Source organism: Monocercomonoides exilis, assembly GCF_001643675.1.
Source record: "Monocercomonoides exilis strain PA203 chromosome Unknown scaffold4-2303458, whole genome shotgun sequence".
In the NCBI taxonomy this organism is placed as follows: domain Eukaryota; phylum Preaxostyla; order Oxymonadida; family Polymastigidae; genus Monocercomonoides; species Monocercomonoides exilis.
In genome coordinates this window covers 1,302,223-1,320,826 of record NW_027150549.1, presented here as the reverse complement: position 1 = coordinate 1,320,826, position 18,604 = coordinate 1,302,223, and the positions used below count along the sequence as shown (strand labels likewise).

Below are 18,604 nucleotides of genomic sequence, written 5' to 3'. Positions count from 1 at the left end.
AGATGGATTCGCAATAGAAGCTACTTGATTGAAAATAGCTTTTAGCATTTATTATACGAATAATCAATTTTCTGTAATTGATTATTTCCCAACAAATTTTTAATTTTTGTTTTAATTTTTTATGGTATACCAAAACAATTTTCTGATCTAATATTGAAATGTTTAACTAAAAATTTAAGCTTAACGTATGATATAAATAACATAATCATCTCAAATTGCAACTTTTTTGCCTCCATGCGAGCATGTAAGTTGTCTTGATGAAAAGGCAATCAAAAATTGACCCAAATAATACGTTATCATCACTGAAACATTTTCCAATGGCCAATATCCTGGTCGAAATAGATGGTAGAAAAGAATGATATCTGATACAAAAAAGAACAAAGTTCCAATCAGTCCGACGAAGTGGCATTTCCTTGAATATCATTCGAAAATTCATTTAAGTCAAACATTTTTTCCAAAAAATGAAGTTTATTAAAAAAATGACAAACCTGCAATGTTCAGGAGAAAGTTCTGTGCACACAAATACAACGATAGTAAACATTTCCAGGGAAAGATAACCAAAAAGTCCAAGAGCAATAAGAATATCGTTTTTGACCCAATTAAAAAGGCCTGCATAAAAATACAACACAACAGTGAAGCCAATAATAGAAGAAGTAATCCATTTTAATTTGTTCGAAATTGAGCAACGAGGGAAATATGCAAGAATGTAGAATACATGAGCAAGGCCAAAGAAACTTGCACCGAAAAACAATCCAAAAAATTGATTTGGATAAATCATAAATTGATCTCCAATTGCACTGCATAATTCTCCAAATGCAAGATATTCTGCAATACAAAGAAAGCAAATCATTTTTTAAAAAACAACAGTTAAAGAGGGAAAATACGTCTGAATGATGCCGGAAAAGAAGCCGTTATTCTTTGGGCTTGTCTTTTATTCCAGTCCCAAAGAGATAAGTCGAGAGGAATCAACAGAAGTATGAAAATTGATTTTGTCATATGCATGAAAAGTCGATTGTTGAATCTTGCAAAGTTCATGTACACCACTTTAGAACGATTTTATTCATTAACATTGTATAATACAAACCAGCAAATATGAATTGAGCGCTATAAACATAAGAAACAAGTTTTGTTTTATCTACCATTAAAATAATTAAAAAAGTGATGGGTGTTAATTATACGATGATTATGGTTTGTGAAACAAACATGAGGCAAAATATTTTGCTTTTAAATTTTGTTCCTTTCTTCTCAAACAAATATTTTTCTCAATTTTTGAATTTTTGTGAATCTTTTTTTCATTGGAATGAAAGACTTGCAATGAAAGGGTGTGGAAATAGTTTGGAACAAATCATTGATTTTTTCATAAATGCAAGAATTCTGAACCTTATTATCCTTGTGAGAAAAAATTAATGAAAAATTGATTATTAAAAAATGAAAATGAACATTTTTAAGATCATTCTTTCGTTCGGATTTTGAACAAGAATTAAATCGCATTATAATTGTTGGAAAAAAATATTTTCATGAAAACAACATCACAAACAATGCGTGAAAACTGTCTTAGTTCATTTTTCCAAAATTCAATTGTAATGGAAATTTTGATTTGTGCTTTAAAAAGGTTTGACTACAAAATAATTAGACAGATATTGAAATATTTGATGGATAACAAATACTTTGGTCAAAAACATGGGGGAAAAAACGGACTTTCAAAGTATTTTTAGCACAAGACATTGAAAAATAACTTCTCTCATAACTTTATATCGCTTTCTCAGATTTCAAAATAAATTTGATTTTCAATTTCGTAAACAGGCATCGTTGAAATCAAAACATAAAGTTTTCCAACATTTCACGAATGTCGAAAAATGGACCCATTTTTTTTTGTGTTTTTTTTGATATAAAAAAGTCAATGAAAAGTTCAAAATTTTTCTATGAAAATACCTGAAGAAAAGTATTTTGCTTCACATCAACAATATTATATTCGAAAACATATAAAAACAAGATGTTTTAATGCTGTTGAACAACAAAATTTTGCTTTTCTTGTTAAAAATATGTGAAAGAATAAAGAAGTTGAAAATGCTGAGTTACAAGTTTTTTTTTATTTTATTTTTTTCTTTTTTTGCCTATAGCATAAAAAAATTGTGTCACTCATTTCTTTTTGAGAGTTTCTCAGTTTTCGAAATAAATTGGATATTTTCATCTGTATATGTGAATCATTGTAATTGCAGCATTTTATTTTGTTTTATTATTTGAATACGAAAAAACGAACGAATTTCAGTTTCATATTTTGAGCACATAAAGTCAAACAAAAATGCTTATATCTACCAAGAAAAATCCTGAATACCCAAAATTTTCTTCAAATAATAACTAAAATTTCAGAATTCAAACCAAAAAACTTCCAAAGAAAATTGAATTTTCAATTCTGTAAAAAACGATGTCATTCATAATCATGAAAAGATTTTGCCACGAAAAGTTGTTTAATACTCTTTATGTTTCGATCCTTTTTTATCTGGATTCACGTTGTTGTTATTTGAGTTATTCTAAATGAATAAGTTACGTTGAAAAACAAAACTAACAAAAAAAATCTGGATTGAATGAATTATTTCTCAATGAAAAGACTTGTTTATCCTTTATTTATTTTGAACAATTATAAGTTTTCAGATTTAAGTCTTTTCTGCATTTTCGAGTTTATTGGGAAAACGTATGGTGGTTTTTTTCTCCGGACATTTTTTTTATCCGGACAAAATTTTTAATTTTGAATTATTTCTTCCCACTTTTTGGATATTTTATAATATTTTTGATGTATTAGGAAAAGTCAGTAATTAGAATTTCAGATGAAATTTCTACACCTAATTTCTGATGGGGGGGGGTTAGCTCCTCCATCTCTGATTAGTGCCTCACCTGAGGAGATTAGGTAATAGCAAGGGGTATTACTAAGTTAGAATTTGATCGAAAAAAACTTTTTAATTTTTTTTCATTTCTAATAAAAAAATTTTTTTTAAAAAAAAAAAATAAGATCATTACCAGAATTTTATTGTTATGAGTGTTATCAAAAACAAAACAGAACAAGGATTGTTAAACATTAGAAATCAAATGATGGCATTTGATTATATACAAATAGAAAATCGTTTAGGGCGGATTGCAACTAATATTTTGGATGGAAAGGTAAGAATAGTGTACGCAGCGAATCAACACGAGTTCAGCCGTTCAGCCATAAATAGAGCAATTACAGCTTTGGAAAATAAAAGAAAAGTTGACAAAATTTGTCACCCAGAGTTGCTAACAGACGAAGAAAAGAAAACAGTAGAGGATGTTATTCGCTGCGAAAGTTCAAGTGGAGTGAGCATTTCTATTTCTCAAATGAAACAATTGGTTTGCTTATTCATTCATAAACAAATTTATTTTTATTTTTATCTTATTATAGATTGAATCTGTCATTTCTGACAGACAAAAAAATCTATTTGAAGAAGAAAAAGAAGAAGTTGAAATTTCGAAATCATCGCCCTACTCATTCATAAAAAAGAATCCGCACTTCAAAGTATCTCTTCCACATAACGTCGACATTCAACGATTGACTGTGTCAAATAAACAAATCCTCCAACCTTTCCTTGAACATCTTCAAAATCTTCATAGCAACAACAAATATTCTTCTTCATTGATATTTAACACCGACGAATCTTCCCTTCGCCTCTCAGACACCACCAAAAAGCTTGTTGTGCATCCTTCCGATTCGCCAGCTGGGTTCAACAAAACGCCCATGAACATGCCAAACGCCACATTGTGCGTTGCAGCTTCTGCAGACGGTTATTCTTTGAAAAGCATCGTTTTATGGCCTTCAAAGAAAATTCCAGCCGAACTGCGTGTGATGCTCAGCTCAACAATAAATATCTGGGAAGATAACGATGGCTGGATGACCGACGCAATATGTAGAAGATACGCAGAAGATGTTCTCCTTCCAGGAATCGTGGAAAGACGAACTCTTTTGAATAAAGATGAAGAAAGATGCCTACTTCTATTGGACTCTCATCCATCGAGAGCTCAGCCCGACATTTGGCAAAAATTCGCTGATGCCTCGATCGACGTGGTGACTTTTATACCCCACAGCACACACCTCACTCAGCCTCTCGACCTAGGAGAATTTGCCGTCTACAAAAAATGTTTTAACACTAAGTATTTCGTTCCTTCTTCTTCATCTGTCTCTCTTCGAAGAAAAGCAATTGCAGATGCCCTTCACCAGGCTCTGCAAACAGCATTAATGCTTGAAACAATTGTTTCTTCCTTTGTTAAAAGTGGAGTTTTATCAAACCAATGGCATGCTGTTCTTTCCACTTCACCTGATGAGCCTTCTGTCACACTGAAGAAATAGAACCATAGATTTGATTTTCATGGAAAAATTATAACCGACCAAGATTTTTTGGATGAGTGGAAAAATTAAAAGAAAATGAAAGAAGAGAAGATAATGAATGATGATAATGAAAAAATTGTAGAAAAAAAATTGTTTGAGGATGAAAAACCAAAGAAAAGGAAAATTCCACGAAAAAGAGATTTTTTTGATGATAATTCTGGAGATGAAAGAAAACAAGAAAATTCCAGAAAAAAAATCAAGAGAGAGTTGATTAATTATATTTATTACTAGTGAACTTTTTTTTAAGAAACAAACATGCTACAGTGAAATAAAAATTTATTTATTTTTTCATTCCCATATAAAAAAATATCCGGATAAAAAAACTACCCTAATTCAATAAAAAAATTGTTGGGTTGACAATTCAAATTTGAACAAACTTGTTGAATTTTGTATGAAACTCGACTCAAGAAAATATTCACAATAAAAAAATTGAATATGAACTTTTTTCAAAACAAAAAAAGCTAAAAAAAAAATATTAAACAGATCTTTTTTGTTTGCAACGACACAAAACTGCTTTAAGCAATAAGTCAACAAAAATTCTTGCAATTTTTAAGCAAAAATTGAAAAATTAACTAAGACCCCAAATAATTTGAAATTACAAACGCAGCTTTAAGATACGAATTCAAAGCCAAAAATAACGTGTTAAATTTATAAAAGATAAATAACAGACCTGAAAGTGACATATAAATATTTATAACAAAAAAGCTAATACACCTAATACGATTGACTCATTTCACCTCTTTTATTCAAAAAGATTCTGAACATCGCAGCATAAAGCATCATATTTTAACTAGTCTTGTTTCTTCATGCATTCATCATCGATTAATCCTAACTCACGCCAACTTCAACGCAATCCAACAATCACTGTGCAGTATTATTTTACATATATCATTTTTACTTTTTATAAATTCATCCGTACTGATTACGAACATAAAGATTGACAACTCCATCGGCACCAGCTGATACAAGAAGAGGTTTCTGGGGATGGAACATAACTTTTGTGATTCCCTCATCGAACATTTGTCGATGATGTTTTGGCTGCATGGGAAAAGAAAGCAAGCAAACAAGAAACAAAAGAGAATGAGAGCATAAATAAATAAATAAATAAATAAAATGCATACGAAGATTGCAAGCGGCTCGTTCAAAGACCGCAAATCCCACAATCTTATTGAGCAATCGCTTCCACCAGACACAAAGCAGGTGGCATCCAAGTGATGTGTGCAATAGGCAGTTGACGTAACAGCACATGGATGAAGAGATGGAATGCATGGTGGACTTGCCACTGAAGAAACTGAAGAAATTGAACCGACTGAAGTGAAGCCAGAGAAGCTGAGTGATGAAAATGGTGTTGGTGAATGTGCAGAAGGGGGAGTAGGAGCATTGACAGCTGCTGGCGAAGCAGAAGCAGAAGCAGGCGGATTGGCAGGCCATTCGAAATGGGCGTTTGCGATGGTGTTGACAACGCTGTGTGTTCGGGTGTCCAGCAGATGGATCGAGCCGTTGAGTGCTGACACGATCAGAGGGCAGCTGTTGCTGAATGAAGTGATGCCGGTGATGCTTGTGATGCGATGCGGGAACTTCGCAATTGTTGTGGAGGGCTGCAATTGTTCAGTTGAATTATTAGGAAAGTGTTGGAATACATATATATATGAATGAAAATCAGAATTCAAGATAATTATGCCAATTAAACAACACATAATTTTTTTATATAAAAGCCAATCAATCAATCGTTAGATTAATAAATAATAAGAATAAAAACTGAAAGAAAAAAAGTCCATTCCAGCAAAACAGAAGAATAAAAATAAAAAAAAAAATAATCGCAAAAATCGACTATATTAATTTCATACGTTTTGAGCAGTTGATATTGCGCCCAGTTGCATCCCGACGGAGATGTCATACAGCGCAACATCACCTGACTTGTACCCAGCAACAACGCTGGTTTTCACAATCGGATGGAACAAAGCAGTCACTGGCGTGTCAAGCAGCTCAGAATTGCACCGGTCTGCTGTTCGGCCGCGGGTGAAGCTGAAGATCTGCCCAGAACGATGAGAAGGCGCTGACTGCGTTTTACATGGCAACACATCACTCACTTTTGCCTGGCTGCCATCTTCAAAATCGCTGTTGCAGATACGCCACAGCTTCACCGTGTCGTCTGCGCTGGCTGACAGCAGCAGAATGCTCTTTCGCATTTCGACAGCTGCACCCACATTTCCCTGTGCAGCAGCAGAAGCTGATGATGATGATGACAAGGAAGAGGAGGATGATGATGATGGAGCTGACGTAACCGATGAACCAGAACACGCTGGGTCCTTCTCTTCCTGCAGCGAATACACAGTGTCCGTGTGGCCTTTCAAGTCCAGCAGCCGCAGCGGGCACAGCGAGCCGTGTGTGCCAAACAGCCTGTAGTGCGGGTCAGGCAGCGAAGATATGCGTATCGTCCCGTCTGCAAAGCCCTGCGCGATGCAGCCGAGCGACTTCTTCGGCGACGACGACGCGTTGTACGAGGAAGAACAGCCGGCCCCGCCTGCAGATGCATTCAGAGAAGAGGAGGAGCTCTTGAAGGAGTCAACAGAGTTGATTGAAGCAGTCGAAGCACCAAGCGAAAGAACAGAAGCAGACATCTCTGCCTGATTCGAGTGCCCCGCCTGCTGGTTGAAGTGTGGTGGAGAAGAAAGTGGCGAGCGGTGTGTGAGGAAAGATGATGACAGGAAAGAAGAAGCAGAGGAAGTAGAGGCAGCAGATGGAGAAGCGGCGGTCTGTTCATCTTCAAAGCGGTCAGCTCTCTCTCCCATCCTCTCTTCGTCTCCAGGAGACATCAGCGAAGGCAGGAATATCCCACTAAACACCCCATTTCTACGTCTTCTGTTGAGTTTGCTACGAACAATCGAAGAAGAACTGACATCTGCACCAGCATTTAGAAAAGATGATGATTTTCTTTCCAAAGTTGCTGTGGAGTGTGAACGTGTAACAGAGTCTATAGAAAACGAGGAAGGCGTTGCGCAAGCCGTTTCGAAAGCAAAAGAAGATGATGATTGCAATTTCGTGTCAGGCGAATTCGATTGATGGGAAGATAGATTTGCCAATGAAGATGTAAATGGAGAAGAAACAAGATAAGCAATTGGTTGAAGATGTCGTTCGTCTCTTTCTTTTTCTTTTTCCTTTTCTTTATCTTTATCTTTGTCTTTTTCCAAATCCCTTTCGATTTCTCCTTCTTTTTCTTTTGCATTTTCTTTATATTTGCATTTCCTCTTTTTTTTGTGAAGTCTTGTTGTTCGTGCAATGTCCAGAATAGTTGATGAGCCATCACGCGAAGAAAGCATCAACAACAATATTGACGGATGGAATGAAACATCCTGTACTGCATCAAGATGATGGCTCATCACAAACGCTGGTTCTGAGAGTGACGGAAGATGCATAGACGCAGAAGATGATAAATATCGATCAGAATAAAACGATCTGTGTGATGGGAAAAGCGATAGTTTCGATGAAGGTGCGGAAATAGTTTGTGGTAGTTTTACAAATGATGGCATCCCAATTGGATCAGAGATAGCTGTTCTTTGAGTATCTTCATGAGGAAAAGACGGAAGAGAAAGAGAAGTCGAAGGTGGGCGAGGAACTGCAGGTTCTGTTATTAATGTTCCTATTCCCGAGCTCAACGTATTATTTTCCGAAATTGAAGATGTACTTGTTGCGGATAATTCTGTTTCTGATGATTGACAAGATTCAGAGTTTACGTTCGTCTTTGTTTCAGATGAATTAGTTTGTGAAGATTGCATAACTTGAAGTTGCGTTCTGTATAAAATACAAGATTCAACAATCAAAAAATGTTTTAAATCAAAATGCAAACTTTAGCTGTTTTATCTCATAATTAAGTGTCCTAATTGTATCTTTTAAAAGTTGAACTTCATTTTTGTGATTTTTCTTCAATTCCGCTATTTCGCGTGTTAAAACCTTATTCATCATTCATGCGTATAGTACGTGAAAATATATATAAAATCGTCATTAAATGATTTTTAATATAAAACTTTTGGAAAAAACAATGATAATACATCCGAATCCTGTTTGAGTAATTTATTTTCGGTTAATTGCAATGAAAACAATTTTTTCGCTTCATAAGCTAAATTTGCGAGCAAGTCAAAAGTCGAATAACCAGGTAATGAAAGTGTTTGTCCGCAATCAACTTCAGAAGTCATTATATATATTGGGCGCTGATCAATATTGAAAGTTGGTTATTCTTTGATAAACGATAACATCTTTTTAATGCTCTTTTTTAATCATTGAACAAACACTCAACTTCGCGGAACAAAAATATAATTGTTCACTCACAGAGAAATAATTAAAAATAAAAAATAGTCATTATTCTCGTTTATTCAATGAAAACTTTTGTAAAATTAAACTAAAATGAAAAAATTAAAAATACTCAGTTTTTCAAAGAAGGAAAAATCAAAAAAATGTTTGGTATTTAAATTGTTAATTTCAAATTTGAATTTGACGAAAAAAAAATTTTTTGTAAATGTTTTTCAAATAAAAAATTTATTTCTTTTTTTAAAGTGAAGAATGCTTTTTCTTTTATGTTGATTGAACATTTTGTTTAATTTCTTCCCATATTCAAAATATTTCATTCAGTTTTAAAAAAATTGATAATTCTTTGTGTAAAGGTTATAATTTCGAATATATTTAATTCATGCATTATACCTTTTAATTTTTCATTCAACGCCGTTATGCAAATCTGCTTATATTTTACATTTGTTTTGGAAAATAGATTTTTTACATTGATTTGTTTTTCTCACTTTAAATGTGTCCAAGGCATTCAACTGCTTTTCATTCATGTGACAAATGCAGGGTGAGGTGTGAATTTTATTATTAAATGCTTGCATATTCATTACTATTTTTTCAGAAAAACAAAATGCAATGGGTTTGTTTTTTAATGCTCAATTTCAATTATTTTCTTGTCATATTCATTTTTTAAAGAAAGCATCCTTGTTCGTCTTGTATTGCAAAAAAGCTTGTATGCACCTATGATATGCCTGTGAAAAAACGAGGACCGCAACAAAAACGTTTGCTTTCATGCTATTTGAAACAGCAATAAGTTTTATTTTTTCATATTCATGAAGAACAAAATCCCCTTGCTCCATTGAGTGCTCCTTCTTCATTTGCGGAAAATTCTCAACACAATCAATTGAATTCTCAACAACAATTTTTGAAGCAAAGTCAGCCATTGCTTTTTTCTGGTGCTCCTGTTGTCCAACCTTCAGCATTTCAGCTATTCCATGGTCAAGGGCAATTGCAAACACCTTTTAAGTTACCAACTATTTTGCCTCAATTCAATTGTACTTCAATGTTTCCTCCTTCAAAATTTTCTTCTGTTCAGCCACATTTTGCATCTCAAATGAAAAATATAAACGGAATGCAAACATGCTTTCCTTCAACAAACTCCTCATTTCCTATGCTTCAATTATCTTCCTTTGTACCAATCCAAGAAGTTCAAAGACAGAATGAGAAAGGAGTTATTAATTCTCAAGCAATGCCGTCATCTCTAGCAACATCATTTCATGCTTTCCCGATCATTCCTCACCAATCACCAACTCTTCCTCAGGCAGACAAGAATACTATTTCCACTTCTGTTCAACAGCAAAGTTCTTCTACAGCAACAATTCCTCCACCAATCTCTCTAGTCACTCAATCTACTTCTGGCACAGCTGACAAGCAAACAAGCCCTCATCAACAAGGAGCGCTCCGATCTCCGCCAAAGGGGCAAGTTGCATTAGCGTATCAACTGCCTTTTGGAAACCCAACAGGAAAGCTTCGGATGCTTGAGCGATTTTTTGATACGCGCGTGCCTTTTCTTCACATTGGAGACGAGAAGTATTTGTATTTGGAGATATTTTCTCGGTTTATAAGTCCATTTTATCCTTTTCTTGGAAAAGACATCTCATTTTTTGCTGTGCTTCCTTTCAAAGCAAAGGATTATTTGATGGAAATGAAGAAAAGAGAAGTTCTTATGAAAGAACAAAAGCAGCAGAATAACGAGAAAGAAGAAAAAGAAGATAAGAGTGCATCTGAAGTGAATAAATCAGATAACAACACTTCACCCAAATCACATTCACCTTTTTCTCCAACAGAAACATCAACAAAAGCCACATCATCGTCTTCATCATCAACACTAACAGGACTGTCTTCCTCAACAACATCCACTGCAAGCACCACTTCATCATCTTCTTCTACCACTTCATATCCTTCCACTTCAATTTCTTCTTCTTCAATTTCATCATCATCATCACCTCTTTCCCATTCAGAGCCACATTCATCTGAACCTCAAAGAGAAAAATCAACACCTCTTTCATCTTCTTCCCCCGCTTCAATTTCCACACACCCTCAGTCATTCAGCCCCCAAATCGACCCAAAAAGACTAGCTCGTACATTAACGCTCACCCGGTACGAGCACCTGCTGATCCACTACTTCGACAGCCTGCACCTCACCTTCTACTGTGTGATGGCGCTGAGTGCACAGCTCATTGGCCACTCTACAGTCGCTGCGCTGTGCATCAGGCAGGCGCGTCTGTATGCGGCGATCATCAGCGACTCAGTGGGCAACGTCGTCGGCAGCAAGACGGCGCTCGTGCGGAGGCTGATGAACGGAGTCAACTTGCTGGCGTGGCGGGGCGAGCGGCTGTGGGAAGACGCGAGGGAGCTGAAGGCGGAGGAGTTGAAGGAAAAGAAGCTCAATCACACTGTTCGTGACATAAAGAAGGAGGGTAAGGAAAGCTCTGCTGGTAGTATTATTTCAGAAGAGAAAGCAGCGAAACAAGAAAGTGATGATTTTTTAAATGAAAATTCGCTTTTTGTTCATAAAGATTCTTCACTATCTTCGAATTTATCTGTTGAAACAAATCAGAATTCCGAAGACCCACCAAGTAACAGCACGATGAAACTTGAAGCATTTCTTTCTTTCATAAGAACACTGACACTTGATTCGATTGTTGCATCATCTGGCCCATTCTCAGCAGAAGATACTTTGGAAGTGTCTTTTGTTATTGAGTACACTCGTGGTATGTCATTTGTGTTTCTTTTCCATTTATTTGATTCTCTTTATCATTTCCACTTTCTTTTGAAACAAATTTGCTTATGTTTAAACGATTATTCTAATTTTCACCTTCATTTTATGCTTTATTTTTTCTTTCAATAAATACGTTCTTTTAATGTTTGTTTGATCATATATATTTTTTTAAATAGGCATTTTTTTGCTTGCACAGTTTTTTCGTAACAATCAACAACACCGTTGCAAGCAACTCATTGAGCAGTCATTCGGATTGATGACGAGTGAATATTTAGTTAACATCTACACATCTCTTGTTCCCCCGTTTCATGCCCTTGTCAACCATCCACAGGCGGTTTGCCCGCAGGAAGTGAGGAAGAGCAACTTGACTGACTTCTTTGATTACATAAAGGAGGTATTTTCACTTGAGCACGTTCCTTCACAAGAACAAGAAAACAAATCTGACAGTTGCTCAGAGAAAGAATGCAACAAAACTGTTCAGTCTGCGCCTTTGAAAATGAAGCAACAATTTTTACAATCTGAGTCGCACACTGTTTATCCTCCAACTCCGCAGCAATGCATTTCCAAGGAAAATCATGCCTCGTCCGGCGAACATGCATCTAATTCATCATTTTCTTCCATAAGCAAACAAAATACTAATCTTCTGGATGATTTCCCCTCAACTTATCAACCGCTTGATTCAATGAGTAGGGTGCTTGATCCAACTCCTTTTGCTCCGCATCTGTTTTCTTCTCGCTTCGAAGTGTTTATGCTGGCATCAAATGAACTGAGACGGTTTTCATGTACAGACTGCCTTCTCAAACAGCTCAAAAACGAGTCGGGTTTGCGTCTTGCAAATCTCAGATTTCAAAGTTCAAGAAGTTATAAACGGCATAAAATAAAGAGGATTGGAGAGAAAGATTCAATAGATTTTCAATCTTTGTCAACGGCAATTGCAAACGATGAAGAAACTCAAGAAAATATTATAAGCAAAGCTAAAACAAAACTGTTTTTGGACAATCTGTTTCCACGTTTTGGTACTTCTCGACAAGGCGAAGAATCAATGACTGAATCTTTGTCTTTGGCATCTTTGTCTCTTCAGTCAACAGCAAACACGCCTCTTCCTAATCTCATCCCATCCCCTTCTGCACTTTCTTCTGAGAAGAAGCTTGTTTCTGCTTCGCAAAGCCGCCAAGGAAACGATTTGGCAGCAGCATCGCCACCTCTTCCACACCTCAAGAAACTTTCTCTGTCTTCATGCGAATACGTCTTTCCGCCTAACAAGTTTTGGAGGAATGGCCATTCACAGGAGATGCCGCATGATCCTTATTTCTATTTCGCAATATTTCCTTCGGTGAAACCGTTGGTTCGAAAGGAAAAATGGGCGCAGCGATATTTTCAAAGCTTATCTGATCTGTCTTTGACTTCGAGCAACGTCTGCAACGATCATTTGCATGATCGTCATCAGCAAAGCACAGGCTCTGATATGCTTTGCGATCAACAAACAGAAAATGAAAGCATTTCTGAGGAAACTTCTGTGCTTCGCACACTTCGCGACCATATTTGTCTCGCAGAAATGAACCAAAGGGAAGAAGAGCTGACAAATCGCGCATCGATGGATGACCTTTACTTGTTAACGCTGCAATTTCTAACGAGTGTTCAAGAAAGTAATCGCAACGAACTTCGAATTCAGAAAATGGAAGAGAAGCCGATTGATTGCTCTGCTCAAATGAAAAATAAAATGAACTACAGTTGCAAGAGTCATAAGCCTTCAGAGGATGACGACATTGAAAGACAAGATCAAAGCTTAATAGGAGCAGTTTCTACGACCATAAAAGAGGAAGAAATAAGCATTGAGAAACCTGCAAATGCCCAAAAAGAGGAAGAGTACATTGAAGGAAGTGCATCTTCGGAGCATATGACAGAAGAAAGTTTGTCAAAGTATTTAGCAAAGGAGACAAACTCCCTTTGGAAGAGAGAAAAGGTTATCATCTATGATGAAGAACAAAAAAGAACAGAGCAGCTACTGAGCCAGCAAGCAAAGAACGAATCGTCACAAAACTTGATTTCTGCGCCTGTTGACATGGCTCGAGTGAAAAATGGCAATGCTGCTTCTTCAGGCAATTCTCTTACTCCACAGAGTTTACCTTTCGTAACCTCTCCAAGATTAGCACATCATTCTCTTAACCCAACAAAACATCATCACTTTAACAGCAAATCTACTGCACCGGTATTTTATCGACAGCTCCATTCGAACGAAGATCCGCTGCGACAATACCCTCAAAAGTATTCGACACATCTGATGATTTCTTCTCTTCGCTCGGCGCACACTTTTTTTAACATGTCCACCTGCACAGACGTTGCACCAACAGTCAGACTCGAAGCTGCCCAGTTGTCCTATAAATTTTTGCTAAACAGCTTTTTCCCTTCTTTTCTTTCTAATTTGACGAAAATTCTAACAACAAATTCATTCAAAAACAATAAGAATGAAAGAATAAGCAATAAAAATCAAGCTGCTAACATTGTTTCAAAAGGAAATATTGAACAAAATTCTTCTGTTTCTTCATCTCAAACAAGTTCATCAAGCGAGCTTCATTTGCCACCGCTACCTGTTCAACCAAACTCTGACTTTCAAAACCCGTTTGAGTATATGGCTGAAACAACAAACGTAACGAAAGAAGAATTAATTGCTCTTATTCGGTCCGTGTCTCATCTCCAGCATGTTATTTGCTTATGCGGAGGGAAAAAAGTTATTCCTTTGCTTTCTTTGGTTGAAGACAAGCCTAACAACTCAAAAAGAGAGAAAAGACAAACTATAAAAGAAGATAGATCATGCAATAATCTAGTTATTTTCAATGCAGTTGCCGAACAACGCATTGATAATGACGATGCTCATGGTGAAAACGAAAACGGTTCCTCTAATAATTCATTAAACGATCAGCTCGCTTTTATTAAATCAGAAAAAAGACATTATTTGGAAATGGAACAAAAGAAGAAAATGCAGCAAATGAAAAAAGAGAGGCAGCCGCAGCGATTTGTACCAATGCATCGTTTGCTAAATGCAACATTCACCTTACTGAGTACCAGTGAAAGTAGTGCAAACACAAGTATATGTTCCTGGATTAAGGAAGATTCAAGCAGTCCCGTAATGTCCACCTCGGGGAATGAGCATTTGCAATCAAAAGAAATAAAAAAGAACGAGCTAATTGCAAGCGAAGAAACTCAAATTAAGATGGAAGCTGAGGTTTTGGTTGAGTCAGTTGATGAAAATGAACAAAAGAAAGGTAAACAGTTGAAAGATACGGAAAATGAAAATTGTATTTCGACATCCTTCTTAAATAAAATAATCTCCGAGCCTCTTGTGGATTATAGAGCATCTGTTTCTAGCCAGATATATCTTTTTGAAATTGAAGGAAGTAATTCCAATGAAAGCAATTTGCATTTGAAATCATGCGTGCAAAGCAATCTTAATTCAGATATGAAAAACGATTCAAATGATGATAATGAAAGTTTTCAAACAGACAGCAAAAGTGTTGGATTAACATCGGAACAAAATGCAACCTCATGTGAAAATAACAATGAAAGCAAACAACAAGGATCTGACATACACTTCTGTTCTTGTGGTTATCCGCTCAATGGTCATGAGTTAGATTCTGAATGTTTGATATCATATTGTTCTTGTTTCGTTAATAATTCTGAAAGCACCACAAAGTTATCTTCAAATGTGCAGCAAACTAACTTTTCTTTCATTCCAACGAAAAAACAAATTGTAGCGAGCAGCCCGATAAATGTTCCTTCACTGAAAAAGAAATGGCTATCATTTTTCTCAGAGTCTTACCCGGATTCATCGAAATATTGCCCGCTAATTGAATCTAAATCTCCTTCGTCTTTGGATAAGTTGCCCAGTCAATTATCTCCTTTTTATGGAATTTTGGAAACATCCGTGAAAAAGTTTAAACGAATCCACAGCATTACACCTCCTTTGTATTTTATGAAAAAGTTTGGGAATTTGCTTCGGAAAATTCTTGAGGAGCATCGAGAAATTAGCAACAAAACTGCAGAATCCATTTCTCAACCCACAAATACGGACAAATCGCCTTCTTCAAATTCACAATCAACCTCACCTCATTCAATATCTCCGATGAAAGACCAAAAGCTTCCTTCAACTTATACAACTGTACCTCACAAATCAGTTGGAGATTCAGTGGTATCTGGAGTTGGCGAAATACTCTCAACTATGCAAAATATTTTTTCTTTCAATCCACCTCATCATCCACTTCCACCTTCCTTTTCTGTTGGGTCTATCACCACGCCACCACTTTCATTAGCACTCACTTCGGCTGTTGTATTTTCACTTATTCAGACAATAATTCTCTGTTCGCTGCTTCGTCTGCATTCAGCTGCGCTTGCAGCATCTATCAATTTAACATACATTATTTACGATATCTTCATCCGAAATGGGGTTTTGTCGTTCTTTGCAGGGGATTTCTCAACAACTTCATTAATTTTCCCAATGATTTCTTTCGAATATATTCTCAGTAAAAGAGAAAGAATTTCTGTATCAACTGATTCTGAAAAGACAATGACTGATTCAACTCAAAGTCAGAGTGAAACTCCCTTCTTTGAATTTCGCTCAAGTCCATTTTTCGGCATTCATAACAATGCACTTCTTAATGAATCTTTTCGCTGCTATTTTGTATTATTTCAAATTTCTCGTTGCTTTTATCAGATTGATTGCCTCCGAAGCTGCTTTGAAAAAGCTTCATCTTTTTTTCGATTGCTTGTCGAAGAATATCAGTGGGAAGGAGATGTAACAAAAGCACTTGATTCAAATAATTTGAAGAAATTATCAACATCTGATGGTTCATCTTATCAAAAAGGATTTAGTGAGTTATTACATCATATTATCGCAGAGAAATTTGTGGCAAGCGTCTCATATTATCTCGCACATAAAGAGCACCTCTCTCTACCCATTGATTATTATCCGCCTCAGCCATCATTCAATCGCATGTTCCATCCAAATGATACTGTTTCAATTCACACAAGCAAAGTTAGCGTATTTGATAATACATTCCAGATGACTGCATCCAACTTCGAACAAGATAATTTGCTTGAAAGCGAAAGCTCAAGCTCAAGCACAAACGATTCTGCGATCACCCACATCCATTTAGAAAGAAATAAAGGCAAAAAAATATTGGCACAGTTCGAAGGAGATAAAAGTGAAAGTCAAATTGCTTCTGTAAAAGGGCTTGGCAAGGAAAAAGAAGAAGGAGAAACAGGATTTACTGTAGTATTCGGAAATGGAGGATCTAAAGATACTCCACTTGTTAGTCTGTGGAAGCACCATCCATTGAGCACATTGCGCAAAGGAGGAGATACCGAGTCAACTTCAAAAGGCCATAAGAAAATTAAACAAAGTGGAAAGGAGAAAAAGAAAATTGAAGAGGACAGTGAAGGCTCATCAACGGAAGAAAAAGAAAGTGAAATGGTAAGTTGGGAAGAAGAATTCTCAGAAGGGAAATCCGTTGAAAATTTGAGTGGAAAAGAGGAAGAACAAAAAAGAGCAAAGGGGAAAAGGAGAGGTAAGTTAAAGAGGGAACAAATAGCAGATTCTATCGGCACCAGAAAAAGGAGAAAGATAGATGAGGAATCAGAAGATGATAAAGAAGGAAATAAAAGTAGAAACGAACTTGGAAAAGATGGTACATCAAAGAAGGATATTTTTGTTTCTGGAGACAGCGAAAGTGAAGCATCAAGATCTGGAAAGTTGAGGAAGAAGAGAATAGTTGGAAAGGAGCTTGTCCGTAGCGATACTGAAGGAACAGAAACTGATGGACTGCTGCAACGGAAGAGCAGTGATTCAGATACTTCTGAAGTGGCCATAACATTCCGACCTCCGCGTCGGTCGGAATTGAGCCTTCCTCTGAAGCTTCCATCATTTGCAGCATCCTCTTCTGCTAATTCAGATCAGCCAAAATCTGAAGGTGAAAAGAATGGACAATCTTCTTCTGCAAGTACTGTTTTATCATTATTTTCAAATCAGTCTGACAGAAATGCTTCTTCAAGTTCTTTGCAATTTGGGCATTTCTTTGCTCCAGGGCAAACAGAAAATGTACAAGCCAGCAAGCCACGTAGGATATATGGAAGTCTTCAGGATTTCCCGACCTACCCTTATCCTCAATTATCGTCATTGAGTCGAAATTCGACTCAACAGAAGCAGAAGGTTAAGCATTCCCCGTTTGTTTCATCGAACAGCTCCATTACTGCTTCAAATTCAGATTTTTCGTCACCATCAAGTTCGCCTCCTTATGAAATTGGGCTAAAATCACATCTGTTTGGACTGCAAAGTGGGACACCTCCTCTTCTGGACAGACCTTTTGCGCATCTTCAGTCTTCTCCTTCACAAAATATTGGAGGGGGTGTTTTGTTCACTTACTCCGATACTTCGCAATCTCCGTTTGGAGTTATTGGCATTAATACGACTGAAAGTGGTGGAATGGGGCAGGGAACAGGATTAGGATGGAGTGGATCGCCAATTGGTGCTGGCTCACCAGAAGGCGGAGGTTTGTACGGGCAATTGTCGTTTTTCGAAGGCTCTGGAACTGATAGATCATCTGGAACAAATGATTCGTTCGAAGGATTCGGAGATGAGATGGGAGAACTTGGATTTAGTGAAGCGTCTACGCTACTATCGGATCATGTTGATCATTATCCTCCATTCACACCGTTTTCTGCTTCCGTTGGAGCATCAGGTTCTTCGGGAACAGATTTTTCTTCTCCTTCATCAAGCAGAGTGGATTACCGTATGCCTGTAGATGCTATTTATAGTAATCAACCTTCCTCTCTGATCGATTTATCTAACACTGGATCGGGTTCAGATCATATTTCTGGAGCTGATTCTACACCTTCAACAGATTTATCATCTAGTTTCACTCTATCGCCTTCTTCGTTCTCTGCAGATATGTCATTACCTTTTTCAGGTAGTGCCTATCCTTCATCGTTTTCTGCCGATCCGCTGGATATGCCTTTTACAAGTATTTTCTGAAGAGATGACCTCTGAAATATAAACCATAAAGCTCTTTTGTTGTAACGATGAACGATTCAGCTCTGTTTGACTTTTGAAGCAATGCATGCTTTTTAGGGTTTTTTGTTACAAATTCTTTCAGTGGAAT

General features: G+C 36.6%; 4 protein-coding genes across 4 annotated transcripts; 2 read left to right on the top strand and 2 right to left on the bottom strand.

Annotated features, from left to right (window-relative positions):
- Positions 1-103: 103 nt before the first annotated feature.
- On the bottom strand, positions 104-1,158 carry MONOS_17019 (putative YhhN family). Its single transcript, XM_067869897.1, has 4 exons — positions 1,085-1,158; positions 885-1,043; positions 489-825; positions 104-412 (listed from the first exon to the last, which is right to left on the bottom strand). Exons 1-4 carry the CDS (start codon positions 1,140-1,142, stop codon positions 211-213), a joined length of 756 nt encoding a protein of 251 aa, XP_067734763.1. The 5' UTR covers positions 1,143-1,158; the 3' UTR covers positions 104-210.
- A 1,926-nt stretch (positions 1,159-3,084) lies between these two features.
- Positions 3,085-4,357, top strand: MONOS_7237 (uncharacterized protein; the record flags this gene model as incomplete). Its single annotated transcript, XM_067877552.1, has 2 exons — positions 3,085-3,363; positions 3,416-4,357. The coding sequence occupies 2 exons, from the start codon at positions 3,085-3,087 to the stop codon at positions 4,355-4,357; spliced, it is 1,221 nt and encodes a 406-aa protein (XP_067734762.1).
- A 948-nt stretch (positions 4,358-5,305) lies between these two features.
- On the bottom strand, positions 5,306-8,596 carry MONOS_7236 (uncharacterized protein; the record flags this gene model as incomplete). The annotated part of the gene is made up of 5 exons (XM_067877551.1): positions 8,446-8,596; positions 8,244-8,347; positions 6,244-8,188; positions 5,518-5,994; positions 5,306-5,434 (listed from the first exon to the last, which is right to left on the bottom strand). Exons 1-5 carry the CDS (start codon positions 8,587-8,589, stop codon positions 5,306-5,308), a joined length of 2,799 nt encoding a protein of 932 aa, XP_067734761.1. The 5' UTR covers positions 8,590-8,596.
- A 1,189-nt stretch (positions 8,597-9,785) lies between these two features.
- MONOS_7235 (uncharacterized protein) lies at positions 9,786-18,477 on the top strand (the record flags this gene model as incomplete). The annotated part of the gene is made up of 4 exons (XM_067877550.1): positions 9,786-11,445; positions 11,630-14,716; positions 15,206-15,894; positions 16,162-18,477. 4 exons carry the CDS (start codon positions 9,786-9,788, stop codon positions 18,475-18,477), a joined length of 7,752 nt encoding a protein of 2,583 aa, XP_067734760.1.
- Positions 18,478-18,604: the final 127 nt, after the last annotated feature.

Coding starts and splice junctions, on each gene's coding strand:
- MONOS_17019 (XM_067869897.1), bottom strand. CDS start 1,142: ATGGTAGATAAAACAAAACTTGTTTCTTATGTTTATAGCGCTCAATTC. Junction 1,044..1,084: donor CGCTCAATTCATATTTGCTG/GTTTGTATTATA, acceptor ATCGTTCTAAAG/TGGTGTACATGAACTTTGCA. Junction 413..488: donor CTTTCTCCTGAACATTGCAG/GTTTGTCATTTT, acceptor ATGATATTCAAG/GAAATGCCACTTCGTCGGAC.